This window comes from Coffea arabica, chromosome 6c, assembly GCF_036785885.1.
Source record: "Coffea arabica cultivar ET-39 chromosome 6c, Coffea Arabica ET-39 HiFi, whole genome shotgun sequence".
NCBI lineage: Eukaryota > Viridiplantae > Streptophyta > Magnoliopsida > Gentianales > Rubiaceae > Coffea > Coffea arabica.
The window spans coordinates 34,361,921-34,383,542 of NC_092320.1; the positions used below are offsets into that span (position 1 = coordinate 34,361,921).

Here is a 21,622-nt window from a genome sequence, read left to right on the forward strand (position 1 = left end):
TAGTAATTACAGCATTATGTGATTTGTAAACCTGTTTTTAGTGTTTCCGGTTGAGTATTTGGCACATTTGACCTAGTTGTGCTAGGATTTAGACTTAGTGACCTTCTACATTGTTGTAGCCCTATCTTTTAGCTTCGAGATGGTGGGTCTTGCACCCTCATCCGATACTCGTAGTGGAATTTGTGCTATTACCGCAAAATGACGTCAAAACTGTATTTTTCCGGGCCAATGCTAGTTACATTTCCGAAATTTCTGGTTTCCTCTATTGTTTGTAAATGTTTATGAAACCTTATTGGGGTCATGTTTGGCCTTGGTTTATGACTCGTTATCGAGTCTCATTGTATTTGTTTGCATGTTTTTAGGGCGTGACGGTGGTGCACAACGTTCTTTTGACTAAAGTGTTTGAAACCACATTGTGCTAGCTTGGTGAGTGTACTACTCACTTATGTGCTATTACGTGGCTTTGATCTTTGTACTTGAGATGTTGAATGTTGATTGATCCAAGTGAGAGTGTACTTTATCACTTTCACTTATTGTTTCGCATGTTATATGAAATGTTATATGAAATGAAATACATGACTTCAAATATTATCCATGAGCTCAACCCCATTGGTTATTGATTGAATCGAGCCGGCGAGGGCTTGGTCGTGCCAATTAATGTGCCTTGGGGCAACATCATAGGGAATCTTGTAGTATGAGAGACTCTTGATTCCGGTTTACTCGAGTAATACCACAATGCAAGTGTTTGGATTTCGGGCCCGGTTGAGGAATGTTAGGAGGAAGGGAATGGAAGTTAAGAGGAGTCTACGGTTGGTTACCTTTCAGACATTGACGGAGAGTCAATGAGACCTGATCAAGAATTCAAACGAGGAAAAGGGCTCTTGAGAGCCACCCGTATCCTTTTATCCTCATTATTAATGTGTGGCTTTATTTATTTTGGTAAATTGGACTGTTAAACTTGATGTATCCATGAACTTGGTTGCTTGAGTTGTATTCTCACTGGGCAATTAGCTCACCCCGTTCCTTTTGTTTTCCTTACAGGAATATGACTCTTTTGGAATGAATTTTGATAAATGGTTGCCGAATGAACTAGATGAATGACTCTTTTGTATTGCATATAAAATGGGACCCTAAATGTATCATTAGGGCCGTTTTCACTTTTGTTTTGGCAAACCATATATGTAGTGACTTTTGTATCACTTTTAAATGTCATTTTTGGTTTGTATAGGCTAAATGTTATGTGGTATATGTAATTCGATGTTTGGTTGGGTTCGGACGAGTCGGTTACTATTCATGGCCGACTCCGGATTTCAATTTCTTTTATTTTGGGTTATTTTGCCCTTTTGCCTTATTTGCGCTCGTTATAAGTTCCGGAACGTGAAAGATCGCTCTATACTGCACCGTTAGTCCTGGCGAGAGCTGGGCAGGCAGTCCGCTAACCTTTTTGGTTCGCCTTAGAGGAAGGTGGGGCTGTCACAGGTGGTATCAGAGCCACTTCGCGTGGTCTCTGCGCGGAGTGAGCCTAGGGCCAAGTGGTGTTATGGTCCTGATTTCATGGAGATGTCTAAGTGCTCGTTTGAGCGTAAGTTATGAATGGGGCATGTTATAAGTGTAAAAATCTTTATTATGCAACTTGAGGAAGATAGATATGTATGTCGGGTAGGAATCTATAATATGGATGATTTACGCTTGGGACCGGCCGGCTCGAGTTGTGAATTATCTTAAATGGGATTCTTGCGCCCGGATACGAAAGAGACGAGAGTCTAGGTTAGAAAGAATGGGGCGAACTAGAAATTGCGATTCTATGGATGACTTTATATGTACTTGACTGACTGTTCTGTATACATGTTGATACTGTTATGTGTTCTCTGTATATGTGTTATGTGTTTAAATGCTCGACGAGGGAGTGGAGTAGTTATTTGTTCTTGTTTACTTGTTCCTGTTTCGGGCAGCGAAAAGAAGGGGTTAGGTGCCCATTGCCCATTAACAGTATATTTATTTTGTGACCTAGATCGACTTAGATTGTATGGACGGCACACGTAGTGGACGGGGCCGTGGGCGCGGGAATAGGCAACCTACGCCAGACCGGGGTACTGGAGAAACCTCCTCTGGACCCCATCCTGAACCGAGAGTTGACCCTAATGTACAGATAGCTGCCGCTATGCAGCAAATGACAAACCTGTTGTCACAAGTGGTGCAGCAACAAGGCCAGAATCCAAACCCTAATCCTGGAAACCCTGGCAATCATGTTGAGAGCGAAGACAGAGCTCTGGAACGATTTCAAAAGTTTGCCCCACCCAAGTTCATCGGGGGACCTGATCCGGATGTTGCCGAAAGGTGGCTCGAAAAGATGGTCGATATTTTTGCCGCCCTGCACTATACCGAAGAACGGCAGGTGACTTTTGCCGTTTTCCAACTAGAAGTGGCGGCCCGCTCCTGGTGGAATGTCATTCGGCAAAAATGGGAGAGGGAACAAACGCCCAGGACTTGGGTAAATTTTATGAGGGAGTTTAACGCGAAATTCTTCCCTCCTCTGGTTCAGGAAAGGAAGGAAGATGAGTTCATCCGACTCCGCCAAGGAGCTCAATCGGTGGCGGAATACGAGAGCCAGTTCACCCGCCTGTCCAAATTTGCGCCTGAGTTGATTGTGACGGAGCAACGGCGAATTAGGCGTTTTATCCAGGGCCTAAACGTGGAGATTCAGAAGGACCTCGCAGTGGCTCAAATCAATGCTTTTAGCGAGGCCGTTGAGAAGGCCCAACGGGTAGAGAGTGCCAGATTGCAAGTAAGAAATTTCCAGGCGAAAAAGCGAGGATTTCCTGGAAATAATTCGGGGCAGGGGAATGAGAGTACCCCTTCCAAGTTTGGGCGAGGAATTGGGGAAGAAAGGGTACCGGGAGTGTCACGAGAGAGCCCATCACGAGGCAGCCAGTTGGGGAGAGGCCAGAGAGGAGGCTCGGCTTCTGCAGCACGCGGACCTTGCGGGTATTGCGGAAAGTTGAATCATTCTGAAGACAATTGCTGGAAGAAAGGAGGCAAATGTCTGCGTTGTGGAAGCGCAGACCACAAGCTTGCTACCTGCCTACTTATGACGCAAGAAGGAAGGGGAGCTCAAACTATGTCAAAGACCAACACGGGACCGGATAAGGGGAAGGGAACGAAACCTAAGGTAGCAGCTCGAGTGTATTCACTGGAGCCACAACAGGTCCCCGATTCTCCTGAGATTGAGGAAGGTACGATTACGGTATTTCTGCGGAAACATTAGTAGATCCCGGTGTTACTCATCCATTTGTCAGTCCCAATTCTGATGGACGAAATAGATATCACGCCTACCTGAAAGTAGTAATCCTTTGGGGAAAATCATCGTTCGAGTCTTGGTATGGTTTGTAAGGATCGCAGGGTTTGGGTAGGAGAGAGAATAGTGTTCGCGAAGAAAAAAAATCATGGGATAGAAAAGGCTACCTGGGAGGTGGAAAAAAACAATACCCTGAGCTATTTGTGAACCATGGTGAGAAATTTCGAGGACGAAATTCTTTTAAGGGGGAGAGAGTGTGAGAACCCGTAATTTTCATTTTCTAAGTTTTATTATTTTTCATGACTTGTTTTCTGCATTTTCGTGATTCGAAAATTTTTCTAGATAAATTTAAGGAGCAGATATAATTTTTAGATGATTTTTCTAGTATCAAATAGATTTTGAGAAATTAAGACCAGATACCGGACGTGGGACCCACTAGTGCGATAAGTCCGGAAAAATTCGGCCAACTAGATTAAGTTTTGAATACTGGAATTAATTTATCGGGTGTTAAAAGATAAGTAGAGAGTGCTAAGTGGATTGATATAAGGGAGACAAGGTAGGTGAGCATTTAATTAAAGGTGACAAGTGTCACCATTTGATTGGGCTACCTTAAGACTTTCTTACCATTGACTTAAATAACCAAAAATGACCCAAAAATCATCAAAATTCCTCCAAGGGTGGCCGACTTTCTTGAAGCTCAAAGGAAAGAAAACTCTTCACAATTTTGGTCTCCAATCTTGCTCAATCTCTCAAATCAACCGATTAATCTTCCAATTGTTCCATAAAACTCCTCCACTTAGTGATTTTGAGGTGATTGGTGAAGTTATTTGGAAAGTTAAGGTGGTCCATAGCTCTCTCTCTCTTGTTTTAAAGGTAAGTTGTGAAGAACCACCCTCCTTCTTTAATTGATGCTCAAATCATGCTTAGTGGAAGTAGAAGATGCAAATTTATGGATTAATTCTTGATTTGTGGTTGAATTGATGACTTTTTATTATTTTTGGGGATTTTCTGTTTTAATTCAAGCATGATGGTGTGGCTATCTATGATGTATGGAAATGGTCTATAATGACTTAAGGAGGTGGGAAAAGTGATTAATTGCAACCAATTTCTGTTTTGGAAGAAAATTGGAAAATCTAGGGTTCTTAAGGGTACATTCTGTCCGAATTTTTAGGTACTAGATAGAGGCCGAATTGGCCTTAACTCAAAACATGAAAGTTGTAGGGAATGACATTTTAAAGGTGCCTACAAAATTTCAGGTCAATCGGAGTTGTGTGGAGTGAGATATATCGATTTTACTATTGCTGATCTGGGTTGCTCAGAATGTGAAAACTGCGCTTGTAATCGTTTGTTTTGACTGGAATTGGTTTGGATTTTGAAGTTGGTGTCTTCTGATGAAATGTAACTGGATGTCTTAGCTAACATATGACTTTGGAATTTCGGCATTTGGACCTGTATAGACTGAGTTATAGTAATTACAGCATTATGTGATTTGTAAACCTGTTTTTAGTGTTTCCGGTTGAGTATTTGGCACATTTGACCTAGTTGTGCTAGGATTTAGACTTAGTGACCTTCTACATTGTTGTAGCCCTATCTTTTAGCTTCGAGATGGTGGGTCTTGCACCCTCATCCGATACTCGTAGTGGAATTTGTGCTATTACCGCAAAATGACGTCAAAACTGTATTTTTCCGGGCCAATGCTAGTTACATTTCCGAAATTTCTGGTTTCCTCTATTGTTTGTAAATGTTTATGGAACCTTATTGGGGTCATGTTTGGCCTTGGTTTATGACTCGTTATCGAGTCTCATTGTATTTGTTTGCATGTTTTTAGGGCGTGACGGTGGTGCACAACGTTCTTTTGACTAAAGTGTTTGAAACCACATTGTGCTAGCTTGGTGAGTGTACTACTCACTTATGTGCTATTACGTGGCTTTGATCTTTGTACTTGAGATGTTGAATGTTGATTGATCCAAGTGAGAGTGTACTTTATCACTTTCACTTATTGTTTCGCATGTTATTGGAAAGTTATATGAAATGTTATATGAAATGAAATACATGACTTCAAATATTATCCATGAGCTCAACCCCATTGGTTATTGATTGAATCGAGCCGGCGAGAGCTTGGTCGTGCCAATTAATGTGCCTTGGGACAACATCATAGGGAATCTTGTAGTATGAGAGACTCTTGATTCCGGTTTACTCGAGTAATACCACAATGCAAGTGTTTGGATTTCGGGCCCGGTTGAGGAATGTTAGGAGGAAGGGAATGGAAGTTAAGAGGAGTCTACGGTTGGTTACCTTTCAGACATTGACGGAGAGTCAATGAGACCTGATCAAGAATTCAAACGAGGAAAAGGGCTCTTGAGAGCCACCCGTATCCTTTTATCCTCATTATTAATGTGTGGCTTTATTTATTTTGGTAAATTGGACTGTTAAACTTGATGTATCCATGAACTTGGTTGCTTGAGTTGTATTCTCACTGGGCAATTAGCTCACCCCGTTCCTTTTGTTTTCCTTACAGGAATATGACTCTTTTGGAATGAATTTTGATAAATGGTTGCCGACTGAACTAGATGAATGACTCTTTTGTATTGTATATAAAATGGGACCCTAAATGTATCATTAGGGCCGTTTTTACTTTTGTTTTGGCAAACCATATATGTAGTGACTTTTGTATCACTTTTAAATGTCATTTTTGGTTTGTAAAGGCTAAATGTTATGTGGTATATGTAATTCGATGTTTGGTTGGGTTCGGACGAGTCGGTTACTATTCATGGCCGACTCCGGATTTCATTTTCTTTTATTTTGGGTTATTTTGCCCTTTTGCCTTATTTGCGCTCGTTATAAGTTCCGGAACGTGAAAGATCGCTCTATACTGCACCGTTAGTCCTGGCGAGAGCTGGGCAGGCAGTCTGCTAACCTCTTTGGTTCGCCTTAGGGGAAGGTGGGGCTGTCACATCATTCTTTTACTCAATCAAACCCAAGGTTACCCATAACATAATTTCATTTCAATAGCCATTCAATAGGCTTAAGACAATACAAGAACAAGAAATCAAGCTAATAACGAGTGCGGAAACGAAGTTTACAAAAGACAGTTTTGACGGGTTTTTGTGGAACGGCACATCCGAGGCTACGCTTATCGGATTGAGGTGAAACTTATACCCTTTCGAAGCTAAGACATAGGGTTACAATGTTCATGAAGAACACTTAGTCTATCTTCCAGTGTAACCTAGCCAAATTCCCAATTCACATAACCTAATTTCAACTATTCGGCTATTCAACCGTACTGCCTTCAAACGGCCTTATCTCAGTCTACCAAGGTCCGTTTAAGACGTTCTTGGCAGCGTTGAAAAGCTAAGACAGAGTACTAAAACTTTCATGTTTTGGCAATTGGCTAAATCCACACGATTATAGTGAATAAACACAGCCAAATAGACTGAACTGTCTACGCGGAACACTGGAATTTAACCTAGGGCAGTGAGGGTATTTTGGTCTATTCACAGGCTACGTTGCTCCGATTGAGCTGAAATTTTGTAAGCAACTATAAAATACCATTCTCTACAACTTTTCCAAGCCTAATTCGACCTCTAACCACACGAACTGGAACCGGACAGAACACGGTGAAATTTTTCCAGAAATCTGAAATTTTTGGTTTCAATAATAACTTCCTTCATTTCTTGCTTCACTTGCTACCAAAACCCTCCTATATAATCTTAGTTACAACATATATTAACCATACATCAAGTATAGGCAGCCATCCATCAAACCCTAATTCATGTAAATAAAAGGAAAATCACCCAAAGCATGACAACAACTATCATTCACCACAATTTTGAGATGCTAAGCTAATTTAAACAAGATCAAGTGTAAGAAATAGGGAAATCATCATCCTTACCTTGCTTAAGTGTCTTCCAAGAACAACCCTAGGTTTCCCCTTCAAAATTTCACCAACACCTCACTAAATAAACACTCAAGGGTGCCTTTAATCGGTTTAGTTTTCTTTCTTTCTCACTTGGCAGCTAAAACTCAAGATAAAGGAAGGTGGTTTTCTTGCTCTCTCTTTCCCTCTCTTGTCTCGGCCAACCAGCAGAAATATGGAGAAGAAAGATGCAAAATGGAGGATAAGATGGTAAGATAAGTCATTTGGTCAATGGTCCATAAGTGGCCAACAAGTGGCTTCACCACCACCACTCATTTTTCTTTTTCTCTTTCCTTGAATTTGGTCCACATTTTCGGTCAAGGCTAGTTGGCAATGAGGGGGATATTTTGCTCAAATATTAATGAGCTCATGTGGTAAGAAAGTGGTGGTCAAGTGGTGCGTTCAATCGGTAGTGCGCAGTACCCGTCGGTTCGCGCCTTTTTTTTCTTAAATCACACGTACTAGGGTTTTTTCTTCCTATTCACCAACTTTTTATCATTGCTTCTAATCACATATTATTTCTCACCTAAAAGTCACTTTTAATCACCTAATTTGATCCTTACTCCGTACCGAAAATCACCCTTTGGAAAAACGCGAAAACCCTAATTTGCTCCAACTTGAAAACGAAAAGTGAAACCCTACTTTCTAGGTCCATCTGCACTTAATGTGAAATAATTGGGTAGTAGGGCTATAATAAATGAATAATTTCCAAATAAAAGGGTATTTTTAAGAAAAATATAAGGAATTTGCGAGTCCTCACACAAATTCCAGTGTAACCTAGTCAAATTCCCAATTCACAGAACCAACTTCCAACTAACCGGCCAGTTAACCATACTACCTTTAAATGGCCATATCTCAGGCTACCAAAGTCTGTTTAAGGTGTTCTTAAAGGCGTTAAAAAGCTAAGACAGAGTAATAAAACTTTCATGTTTTGGCAAATGGCTAAATCAGCATGGATCATAGTGAATAGACACGGTCAATTGGATGAACTGTCTAAAACGGATCACTGGATGCATCTTAGGGCAGTGAGGGTATATTGGTTTTTTTATAGGCTACATTGCTCCGATTGATCTGATATTTTGTAGACATCTATAAAACATCATTCTCTACAACTTTCATGTTTCATTCTAAGCCTAATTCAGCCTCTAACATCACAAACTGGAACCGGACAGAACTGAACTACAATTTTCCAGAAATCTGAAATTTTACGGTTTCAAAAGAAACTTTCTTCATTTCTTGCTTCAATCATTACCACAACCTCTTATATGAGCTTAGATACAACATATAATATCCATACAGCAAGTACAGGCAGCAACTCCTTCAAACCCTAACTCATGTAACTCAAAAAAAACATACACTATATCCACTCAAATCATTATAATAGATATCATCCATCACAAATTTAAGGTGCTATGCCAAGTTAAGCAAGATTAAGAGTAAGAAATGGGGAAATCAGCATTATTACCTTGCTAAAGTGACTACCAAGAGCAGCCCTAGCTTTTCCTTCCAAAATTTCACCAACACACCACTAGCTAAACACTCAAGGAAGGTTTTAATCGGTTTAGTTTCTTGTTTCCTCACTTAGATGACTCAAACCCAAGAGGAATTGGTGCAGCTCTCCCTTAGTTTTTCTCTCCCTCTCTCTCAGCCAAAGCAGCAGAAAATGATGAAGAAATGAAGCTCCATGGTGATAAGAAGGCAAGACTATTTGGTCTTGGTCAAGGCCCTCAATAGCCAACAAGTGTCACCACCAATTTCCACTCATTTTTTTGTTTCTTTTTCCTTGCAAATTTGGTCAACATTTTCGGCCAAAGCAGCTGGGAATGAGGCGATATTTTGCTCAAATAGTAATGAGCTTGTATGGTAAGAAAGTGGTGATCAAGTGGTGTGTTCAATCGGTAGTGCACGTTACACGTCGGTTCGCACCGTTTTTCCTTAAATCACACGTACTAGGGTTTTTACTTCCTATTCACTAACTTTTTATCATTGCTCCTAATCACATATTATTTCTCACCCAAAAGTCACTCTTAAGCGCCAAATTTGATCCTTGCTCCATACCGGATAATTACACTACAGATACACGTGAAAACCCTAACTTGCTCCAACTTGAAAACGAAAAGTGAAACCTTACTTTCTAGGTTCATTTGCACTTATTATAGAACGATTGGGTAGTAGGGCTATGATAAATGAATAATTTCCAAATAAGAGGGCATTTTGGAGAAAAAATATAAGGAATTTGCAAGTCCTCACACTCTCTCCCCCTTAAAAGAATTTTGACCTCGAAATTCATACCTTTCGTCGTGAACAGGTCGGGATATTTCTCTTGCATGTCTTTTTCTAGCTCCCAAGTTGCTTCTTCCACTTCATGATGCTTCCATAGAACCTTTACTAATGGAATTTGCTTGTTTCTCAAGTCCTTCACCTTCCGATCCAATATTTGAATGGGTCGTTCTTCATAGGTTAAGAACTCGTTTAGTTCAATATCTTCTGGTGGCAAAATGTGAGTCGGGTCTGGATGGTATTTCTTAAGCAAAGAAAATGGAAAACATCATGGATCCGAGACAAACTAGCTGATAATTCAAGTCGATAAGCTACCTTTCCTATCCGTTAGAGTATATTGAAAGGTCCTATGTATCGTGGTTACAATTTCTTCCCTTTTCCTGCTCTAATTTTTCCTTTCAACGGGGTAATCCGAAGAAACACCTTATCCCCTATCTCAAACTCCAAATCCTTCCTCCGATGATCGGCATAACTCTTTTGTCGACTTTGGGCTGTTTGAAGTCTCTGGCGGATCACCTTTACCCATTCGTAGGTTTCCTCAACCCATGGTACTGTAGTCGTGTGAGAACCCGTAAAAACCCTAATTATTTTCCTAGGGTTTTAGTTCCCTTAATTGCATAATTTTTGCATTTCTGGCTTGGAAATATTATCTGGGTGGATTTTATGAGCAATTATAATTTTTAGATGATTTTTCTAGCATTGGTGAGTTTTTAGAAAATTAAGAATATATATTGGACGTGGGACCTACTAGTGCGAAAAGTTCGGAAAAATTCGGCCAATACGGTTAAGTTTCGGATACTGTGTAAAATTTATCGGGTGCTAAGAGATAAGTAGAGTGTGTGAAATGATTGATGTGAGAGAGAAAAGAAGGATAGGAATGCATTAATGAGAGTGACAAGTGTCACTTTCTCATTGGGTGAATTTTAAGATTTACTATTCACAATTTTGACTTTTTGACCAAAGGATTAAATATCCAAAAATTGCCCAAAAATCACCATTTTTCACTCTTGGATGGCCGGCCCTCTTGTGCTAAGGAAGGAAGAAAACCTCTTCAATTTTCAAGTCCCAACTAGCTCAAATCACCCAAAATACTTGCTTCCATCTATTTCTACTCCATAAAATCTCTTTAGTTGATGTTAGTGAGTGTTGTAGTGAAGCTTGTTTGAAGGTTTAAGGTGTCCAACATCCTCCTCTCTCTTGTTTCTTGGTAAGTGAAGCTTGAACACCCTCTTACACCTTATGAAGCCTAAGTTATGCTTATTAGTGATTAAAGTGTTGAAATTTCTGGTTTTTATCTTGGTTTGAAGTGATTTGGTGAAGTTTTCCATTTTATTGATGATTTTCTGGTTTCATATGATCTTGATGGTGTGGTTGTTTTTGATGGTTGGTAATAAGGGGCTTTGGCTCTAGTAGGTGCATATGATAGAAAATTGCAATCAATTTTGGATTTGGAAGAATTTCTGGAAAATTAGGGTTCTTGGTTGAACATTCTGTCCGAAATTTTAGGTCATAGATAGAGGCCGAATTGGACTTTGCTCAAAACATGAAAGTTGTAGGTATTGATGATTTTGAAGTGCCTGCAAAATTTCAGGGCATTTGAAGTAGTGTAGAGTGAGTTATGACGTTTTTACTGTTGCTGTTCTGGGTGAACAGAATGTGCGAACTGCGATAGTAATTGTCTGTTTTGACTGGAATTGGTTTGGATTTTGGAGTTGGTGTCTTCTGATGAAATGTAGCTGGATGTCTTAGCTAACTTATGCCTTTGGAATTTTGGCATTTGGACTGGTATGGACTGAGATATACCGATTACAGTTTTCTGTGTTTTGCAAACCTGTTTTGGTGATTCTGGTTTAGTGTTTGGCATTTTTGACCTAGTTAAGCTAGGAACTGGACTGAGTGACCTTCTACATTGTTGTAGCCCTGTTTTATAGCTTCGAAACGGTGGGTCTTGCACCCCCATCCGATAACCGTAGTGAAAGTGGTGTCATTACCGCATTATGAGGTCAAATACGTTTTTTTGTTAAGGCCTAAGTTAAAGCCATTTCTTAATTTCTGGTTACCTATGATGCTTATATATGCATATGAAACCTTATTGGGGTTGTGGTTGGCATTGGTTTATGACTCGTTATCGAGTCTCTTTTAGGGCTTGCTTTCATTTCGGTTGTTTCCTAGTTAATTTTTGTACTTGTACTATTTTGAGCCTAGTGAACGGCTTTTGGTAAATGAGATGAATTTTGTGTGAGATGTTGGGACTGATTTGAGGAAATAATGAAGCCTTAATGGCTGGAAAAGTAAGAGATTTAGGGGAAGTGCTGCCCGATTTTCTAGGCCGTTTGGTTCCTTTAAGTTAGGTTTGCCTTTTGGTAGAATGAAAGGCTTTTGGGTTGTTTCCGCCTAGGTCTTCATGCTACCTTTTCGTTTCCAAGAAAATCATGTTTTGCACCCTTGCATTAGTATTTATTTGGCAAGGCGTACGACGTGTAGTCGAGCCTCACATGTGCATTCTGTTTACTCGATTCTGGAAGTAAAACCTTCAATTGGTTTATTTTGATTATTTTAGGGTTTCTTGGCGATTAAGGCCAATCTGAAGTGAAACTTTTTGAAGTTGAATCGGTGAGTGTACCACTCCCCTTCATTGTTGTTTAACTTGATTTTGCTCTGCAATCTGTTTATTTGTTCGAGACGAGGGTGTACTTTGTCACACTCGTTCTCTAGTCTGATCATATGCCAATTTACTATGCAAAATTTGAATCTGTTATCTATGTCTGCATCTGTTCGGATTTCTATGACCTATGAGCTCAATCCTGTGGCTAAGTTATTCGAGTCGTGCCGGCAAGGGCCTGGACGATTAGATAACGAACCACGGTAGTCTGTTCGGGGATTTTGGGTATTGAGACCCTTGATTCCAGGTATACTCGAGTATTACCATTTCTGTTCGGTTACGGTGAGCGGGCCCGGTAAAGGGGTGTTTGGTGGACGGAATTCGGTGTAAAGGGGGATCTACGGACGCGTTGGTTCTTTATACGTTGACGGAGAGTCAACCGGTTTAGATCAAGTACTGCGCTGGAAACTTGGCTCCTGAGAGCCACCCGTATCCTTCTGATTTGAATCATTGGTTCCTTTGCTTTATATCTGGCATGTGTACTTGATTTGCTAAACGTGAAATGCCATGATTTTAATGCTATCTGTTTGGTACCTCATTGAGCGCAAGCTCACCCCTTTCTGTTCCTTTTGTTTTCCTTACAGGAAAATAAACACTTTTGGTCTGGATTTGATAATCGGTTGCCGAACTGAGCTAGTTGGACATATCTTTTGTATAGCTCACTGTTTTAAAACCCTAAGTGTACTTTTGGGGGCGTTTTCTCTTTTGATTTGGCAAACCGTGTATATGTATTAACTTTTGAAAACTTTTGTATGTCCTTTTGGATTGTAATCGCTAAAGTTCAGATGTGAATGTTTGCGTGCTCTTTCGGTTGGGTTTTGACGGGTCGGTTACTATTCATGACCGACTCCGGATTTCATTTTTTTTTATTTTGGGTTATTTTACCATTTTGACCTGTTTACGCTCGTTTGTAAGTTCCGGATCGCAATAGATAGCTCTAATCTGATCCGTAGTCCTGGCGAGAGCTGGGCAGGCAGTCCGCTAACCCCTTTGGTTCGCCCTAGGGGAAAGTGGGGCTGTCACAAGTCGGATCTATAATCTTTCTCTCTCCTACTTCATCCCAATGAATTGGGGATCGACATCGTCGTCCATACAAGGCTTCATATGGGGGCCATTTGAATAGAGGAATGATAACTATTGTTATAAGCAAATTCAACCAAGGTTAGGTATTGACTCTAACTTCCTCCAAAATCCACAATACAGGCTCTCAACATATCCTCAAGAGTTTGAATGGTTCTCTCAGATTGTCCATCAGTTTGTGAGTGATACGCTGTACTATAGTTTAACTTAGTTTCTAGAGCCTCTTGCAATTTCTGCCAGAATCGAGATACAAACCTAGGGTCTCTATCCGATACAATACTTACTGGCACCCCATGTAGTTTCACCACTTCATCCATGTGACGCCCCGAAAAAAAATGAGTGTGAGAACCCGTAAAAACCCTAATCTTTTCCGAGGGTTTTATTTCCTTTAATAGCATGTTTTCTGCATTTCCTGGCTTAGGAAATTTTCCTGAGGAATTTTTATGAGTAATTATAGTTTTTAGATGATTTTTCTAGCCTTGGAGAGTTTTTGGAAAATTAAGAATATATATTGGACGTGGGACCCATTAGTGCGAAAAGTTCGGAAAAATTCGGCCAATAAGGTTAAGTTTTGGATACTGTGTAAACTTTATCGGGTGTTACGAGATAAGTAGAGTGTGTGATATGATTGATGTGAGAGGAAAAGAAAAGGATTGACATGCATTAATGGAGTGCCACGTGTCACTTGGTGGTTGGTTGGACTTTATGGTTTACTATTCACATTTTTGACTTTTTTGACCAAAGGTTAAATATCTTCAAAATTCATTAAAATTTCCTCATTCTTTCTTCACCATAGCCGGCCCTCTCAAGCTCCAAAAGGAAGAGAACTCCATCAACTTTCAAGCTTCTACTTGGTGCAAATCACCCAAAAACATTAGCTTACATCCATTTTACTCCATACAATCTTTCCTTTTAGTGATAGTGAGTGCTTTAGTGAAGTTTTTTGGAAGAGCTAAGGTGTCCAACATCTTCCCCTCTCTTGTTTACTTGGTAAGTGAAGCTTAAACTTCCACCTACACCTATTGATGCTTAAGATATGATTAGTAGTGATTAAAGTGCTGAAATTTCTGGTTTTATCTTGGTTTGAAGTGATTTGGTGAAGTTTTGATTTTATTGATGATTTTTCTGGTTTAATTGGATTATGGTGTTGTGGTTGTTTATGATGATTGATAATGAGGGGTTATGACTCTAGTGGATGGAAATGATTGATATTTGCAACCAATTTTGGATTTGGAGTAAATTTTGGAAAGTTAGGGTTCATGAAGCTACATTCTGCCCGAATTTATTGTACCATGTTATAGGCCGAATTGGCCTTGTCTTAAAACATGAAAGTTGTAGGTATTGATGTGTTTGAAGTGCCTGTAAAATTTCAGGTCATTTGGACTAGTGTAGAGTGAGATATGTCGATTTTACTGTTGCTTTTCTGGGTTGATCAGAATGCGAAAACGGCGCTTGTAATCGTTTGTTTTGACTGGAATTGGTTTGGATTTTGAAGTTGGTGTCTTCTGATGAAATGTAGCTGGATGTCTTAGCTAACATATGCCTTTGGAATTTTGGCATTTGGACCTGTATAGACTGAGTTGTGTTCATTACAGCATAGTGGGATTTGTGAACCTATTTTAGTGGTTCTGGTTTGGTATTTTTGGCATATTTGACCTAGTTGTGCTCGAAACTGGGTTGAGTGACCTTCTGTAATATTGAAGCCCTATCTCTTAGCTTCGAAATGGTGTATCTTACACCCCCATCCGACAATCGTAGCGCCCTTGGTACCATTACCGCAAAATGACGTCAAAACTGTTTTTCTGGTTTTGAGCTTAACCTTCATTTCCGGACTTTTCCCTAGCTTGACTTGTCTTTGTACTACTTGGAGCTTGCTGAATGGATGTTAGATGAACTTATTTGTGTGACTTTGGGACTGGCTGAAGTAATAATGAAGCCATGATGGCTGGAAAAGTTAGCAAATTCAGGGGAAGTGCTGTCCGAACTTTGAAGGGACTTGTTTGCGTTAAGTTTGTGATCTAAGACTTGGTTTTGAGCAAGTCAATGATACATGATGGATGGTTTCTGAGCCGTGGAGGTGAGTGACCCTAAACTGTTTCCAAAGTTCTTATGAACCGTTTCTTGCACTATTTACTTGATTGCATATCATGAGTGCTTGCATGTGGCCCATGACATGTTTTGGCTTAAATGAGTACTTGGAATTCGTATGCTGAACACCAACGTCTCCACCTCTGTGTACTGTTCATCTGGAGCAAATGGCTCCCCCACTGACTGTTTACTGTTTAATGTTTGTTTGGAGCGTTGGGTGTTTCAGTACAACGATTTCGCTGGCTCACGAGAGCAATAAATGTACAGTTGATCTTGAAATCATGACATCACTGAAATGAACGACTGTGAAACTGAATTGATTACTGATTTTAATGGTTACTCGCTGAGCTTCTAGCTCACCCCAAAAATGTTTTATTTCCCCCCCCACAGGGCTCAAGGCGAAGAAAAGCTTGGAGTGCTTATTCATGTGACTGGATGGCTTATATCGTGTACAGTTTAAGTTTGGATCTATTTTATGTACGAGTTGGTCTTGTATAAATATTTGAAATTGATATGGATGTAAGTATACGTTCCACGATTGGAATCAGTTTCCGCTGCATTTGTAATATGTAATCATTGGAGAATTTGATGTAATTTTGAGGTTTATTCTTGTAATTCATTTGAGGATTGTAGTGAGCGACTGAGTCCCGGCGAGAGCTAGGCAGGCGGCCCGCCGAACCCTCTGGTTCGCCTTAGGGGGAGGTGGGGCCGTTACAATCCATATAAAGTTTGGCAAGTTTCTCCAAAGAATATTTCATATGTACTGGCCGAAAATATGCGGTCTTAGTTAATCGATCTACTATTACCCAAATCGTATCATGCCCCTTTTGTGTTCGTGGCAACCCTGATACAAAATCCATCGTTATGTGCTCCTATTTCCATTCAGGGATCTCTAAAGGCTGTAACAGACCTGACGGTTTTTGATGCTCAGCTTTCACTTGTTGGCACGTGAGACACCTTTGTACAAACTGGGCAATCTCCGCCTTCATATTCTCCCACCAATACAGACTTTTGAGATCTTGGTACATCTTATTTTTCCCTGGGTCCACCGTATACCTAGAGCGGTGTGATTCCTCCAAAATCTCCCTCTTTAACTCCTCCTCCCTAGGTACAACGACACGATTTCGGAACTTTAAGATTCCATCAGGACCTAGGTTAAAGTTAGGCAACTCTTCTTTCTTCACTTTTTCCACCCATTTTTGCACCATTGGGTCCTTCACTTGGCTCTCTTTAATCCAATCCAACAGTGTCGACTTCACCTCAATATTTCCAAAAATCACCTTTTTCGATTTTAGACGAGGTTTCCACTCACATACATCTTCTAACAAGCTCCACTCTCTCACCATGGAACTTGCTAGTTGAGCCTTTCGGCTTAAAGCATCTGCTACAACGTTGGCCTTTCCAGGATGATAGTTAATCGTTCAATTATAATCTTCTAAGAGCTCTACCCACCGACGTTGTCTTAGATTTAGCTCCTTCTGAGAAAATAGATACTTAAGGCTCTTGTGATCCGTATATACCTCAAAAGTTACACCGTATGGATAATCTTTTTTTCAAAGCAAACACAGCAGCTGCAAGATCCAAGTCATGGGTTGGATAGTTTTTCTCATGAGGTTTTAACTTCCGAGATGCATAGGCAATCACATTCCTATTTTGCATCAACACGCACCCTAACCCCTCTTTTGAAGCATCGGTAAAAACCGTGTAGCTATCGTTCCCATTGGGCAAAGCTAAAACTGGAGTCATAGTCAATTGTTTCTTAAGCTCTTGGAAACTACTCTCACACTTAACATCCCAAATGTACTTTCCTTGTTTCTTGGTCAAGTTAGTTAAGGGTCCCGCAATTTTCGAGAAGTTCTTTATAAATCGGCGGTAGTACCCTGCTAAACCTAGAAAACTTCGTACCTCTGTGGAATTCTCTGGTCGCTTCCATTTGGCTACAGCTTCCACTTTTGCCAGGTCTACAGCAAGCCCATCTTTTGAAATTATATGACCTAGGAAAGCCACTTTTTCCATCCAAAATTCACACTTGCTGAACTTAGCGAACAATTGGTGCTCTCTTAGGGTTTGTAGCACTATTCGCAAGTGTTGTTCATGCTCCTTCCTTGATTTCGAATATACTAGGATATCATCAATAAACACCACTACAAACCTATCCAAGTAAGGTTTAAACACTCGATGCATTAAATCCATGAATGCCGCTGGAGCATTGGTTAAGCCAAAAGGCATTACTGCAAACTCAAAATGCCCATATCGAGTGTTAAACGCCGTTTTTGGTACATCCTCCTTTCTGATTCTCAACTGATAGTACCCCTGTCGAAGATCCAATTTTGAAAACACCACAGCCTCTTGTAATTGATCAAACAACTCATCAATGTGGGGCAAAGGATATTTATTCTTAACAGTTACTGCATTCAATCCTCGATAGTCAATGTATAACCTTAAACTCCCATCCTTCTTTTTAACAAATAGCACTGGAGCTCCTCATGGTGACTCGCTCTCATGTATGAACCCCCGTTCTAGCAAATCCTGTAATTGCACCTTTAACTCCTTAAGCTCAGCAGGTGCCATTCGATAAGGGTTTTAGAGATGGGAGTAGTTCCGGGTACTAGATCAACTTTAAATTCAATCTCCCTTTAGGGTGGCAGTGACCCCAACTCCTCCGGAAATACGTCCGGGTATTCACTGATTACCGGCATGTCCTCCAACTTCATCTTTTCTCCCGGAGTGTTAACTAGAAAAGCTAGATAATCGCGTGCCCCCCAACTAAGTAATTTCCTCTCCCTTATTCTCGAAATGAGCGCAGATGAGGCTAATATACCCCTTACGTCTAACTTCAAAGTTGCCTCAACTGGTATGCAAAACTCTACTACCTTCATCCTACAATCTACCCGAGCATGGTAATGAGTTAGCCAATCCATACCTAGAATGACATCGTACCCCTTAATGACTAGACTAATGAGGTCGACTACCAACTTCCGTTCACCAACCCAAATATCACAATTCCTGTACACCTCATTCGCAAGTAAAACTTGGTTACTCGTAGGTGTCCTTACTTCTAAATCATAAGGTAGCCTTTCAACTTTCATGCCAATTCCAAGCATAAACGTAGGGTTAACAAAAGAATGAGTAGCATCGGGGTCTATCAAAATTTTGGCTAGCCGGTGAAAAATAGGGATCGTACCTTCTACTACCTCCGTTGGTTCAGGTACCTGTAAGGCCCAAAGACAACCTAAGAGAGGGGTGAATTAGGTTGATTAAAAACTTAATTGAGTTTATGCACTTTTTCCTTAATAAAAAATTTACCTTCTTTTCTAATAGTGATCAAACAAGTAAATTTAAAGAAGAGAACAATGTTGATCAAAAATAAGAATATATATAAGCAATGAGAATTTTATTAAACAAAAAGAATAAGATAGAGTATCAAATCGATTGTCTACCAAGCTTTCCTCAAACTTGAAGACCAATCACAAGGATGAGCACCTTCTCTTTGATGAACAAAAATCAACTCAATGTACAATGGAGGGATCACTTCCTCCTTGCCCTAAGCCTCACTTAGTCAAGTTAGGAAGTTTTACTATCACTCAGATAACCCTCAACAAAGCTACACTATTGAAAATTTCAAACACAAGAGAAGTGCTTACAAGAAATTCACACCAGTTGGAGAACAAATCTTGCTTGGGAGACTATTTCCTAACTAAAATATCTCTTGAGATCCAGTAAACAAAGTGTGCAAAAGTCCCTCACTGGTTTAGAATCGTTTGTATTTAAAGGGGACCAAAAATGGGTTTCAATAATGCTTCCAACGGATAGTAGGCAGATGAAGAGTCAACTAGCCGTTGGGGCCGTCGGACGTCCGACAGATGAATGATCGTCCGATCCCATCGTCCGAAAATCAGCCAAGTTGTCGTTCGGACGTCCGATGGGATATTATCGTCCGACAGTATCTGCGTCCGAACGTTGTCAGAGAGTCATCAAAACTTTACAGAATTTCTCGGACGTCCGATGCGATCGATGTGCATCCGAAGCGTGCGTCCGATCCTCCCGGACGTCCGATGCTTCCTTACGTGCGTCCGACAGAGTTTCCTTCTTGATGTTCTTCAATCTTTCGGACGTCCGACAGCTTCCTTTAGGACATTCGACATGAGTGCCCTGTTTTTGCTTCTTCTTTTGGTTGATTTTCTTTCCTTGACACCTTTGTACCTGATTCTCTTAAAAGCAAAACACTTATATTTGAAGAGAATTAGATAAATATTTCAAAATGCTTTGTGATCATCAAAATCAAGAATAACATTTCCCCTTTTTTGATGATGACAAAACAATGGTTTGAAATGAAATTTGATGATTACAAATAGGCTCCCCCTTTCTTAGTCAATAGCAGAACAAAAGCTTAAAAAAAAAACTCCCCCTCACTTGGCGACTCCACAGATTCAGAACAAAAACTTAAAAACACTCCCTTTCACTTGGCTACTTATTATCCATATTATCCGTATTCATATCTACACCATCTCTCCCCTTTTTTATCATCACAAAATTCAAAATGTAAAGATACATTTGGAGAACAAGTAACAAAGATTCGACCATATATCCAACCATTCAGAGCAAAATGATCTTACGAGCATTACATCCATATTTCCAACCATTCAACCAAGCAAAATGTAAAGATTCAACCATTCACAAACATTACAAACATATGTCCAGAATTCAATAGATAAAAACATTACAAGAGTTCAAGGCAACTATTTAATCATTCAGCAAATAAAAACAATCAAACATAATGCAAATGATCCTAATAGGACTAGTGATCCTAAATGATAAGCTAAGAGGATCCAGGCGTCCTTCGAGTAAGCTGATACTGAGAAAGATCCTCCTCCTCAGTGTCTTCATCCTCTTCAGCAACTTCACCAACTGGTTTCTTGCCTTTATCAGATGTGGAAGGATCATGTCGTGCCAAGGGAGTAGAGGTAAGGTCGATAGGAGCAGGACTCATTGAGCGAACAGGGGCTGATGAACTTGGATCATTGGAGCGTGGCTCCTTGCCAGAAGGGACTTCCTCAACCACAGGTGGGGGAAAAAGAAGACTCTTTTTATCTAGGAAGTCAGCTTGTTGCTGGGATGACATGGTGAGCATGAGGCCATGTTCAAGAAGCAGAACATGTTGCTTAAGGTCTCGAAGGAGCTCAACCACCTCAGAATTTGAAGAAGAAGATGCTTTAGTGGCAGTCTTTCTAGGATGAATAGAGGTCAGTGCAATAGAGGTGTGAAGTGGATCATATGCAGCCTTAGATCTAGGTTCATTAGAAGTGTCCCCCTTATACGCCCACAAATTATCCCTAAAGACAAGATTTTTGCGCTCAAAATAAGCCTTAGTGAAGGCAGAGGAAAATGTTTCTTTGGGACAAACACCAAGGATAGGTACTTTGTAAAATTCAAAAACCTTTTGAAGGAATTTTCCATAGGACAGTTTTCTACGAGAATCAGTGGTATAGCGAAGTAAAAACTTGCACATGACAAAGCCAAAATCAATGCGAATTTTTTCTCTAAAACAATAAAACAGATACAGCTCCATTTTATTTGCATCTGTTCTATGACCATCATCAGGCACAAGCAGATTTGAAATGATTGAGAAAGCAATAAAATTCACAGGGGCAAGGTCATTTAGTTTTGCATCAGCAGGGGCAGAAAATTTCTTTCGAAAATAGGTTAGCATTTTAGCATTATCAAAGTGATTATCAGCAGCAGGATGCTCTTGATAAGAAAAGAAATTGACAATTTTACTTTTGCATCCTGGTTCAATAACAGTATTTAAAATGGCATTCACAGTTTCATGATCAAATATTAAGTCAACCCCATTTACCCTGGACATGATTTCAGTGTGATCAGTGCCTTTCCTAAGATTGGCAAAGAATTGATACAGCATTTCAAGGTAATAAACGTTAGGCATGGAAATGATATGTGACCATTTCTGGAATTCAAAGAGATTAAGAATTGACTCTAAACCAATCTTGCGGAATTCAGAAAGATTTATGGTTCGTTGAGGAATGAAACATTTCTGGGTTATCAAGGAATGTTTTTCTTTGGCAGCAGCATCAAAGAATGGGGAGACGGTGGTTGATTGGGAAGGCTGTTGAGATGAAGTTCCTTGTCCGGATTCAGGCTGAGCGGAAGGCCGAGAAGTTTGAGTCTTTACTGCTCCCCTTTTGAAGTGTTTGGATGATCTTATGACCTTAGGAGAATCCACATCTTCATCCCTGAGTGTGTGCTTCCGTCCGGCAGGGACCTTTCCTCCCCTTAGATTCAC

At 40.2% G+C, this 21,622-nt stretch overlaps 1 protein-coding gene across 1 annotated transcript; it reads right to left on the reverse strand.

Annotated features, from left to right (window-relative positions):
- Positions 1–17,957: 17,957 nt before the first annotated feature.
- On the reverse strand, positions 17,958–18,425 carry LOC140008741 (uncharacterized). Its single transcript, XM_072053605.1, has one exon. The coding sequence runs from the start codon at positions 18,423–18,425 to the stop codon at positions 17,958–17,960; it is 468 nt and encodes a 155-aa protein (XP_071909706.1).
- Positions 18,426–21,622: the final 3,197 nt, after the last annotated feature.

Excerpts from the sequence above, each read along its gene's own strand:
- LOC140008741 (XM_072053605.1), bottom strand. The coding sequence starts at position 18,425 with ATGCTTGGAATTGGCATGAAAGTTGAAAGGCTACCTTATGATTTAGAA.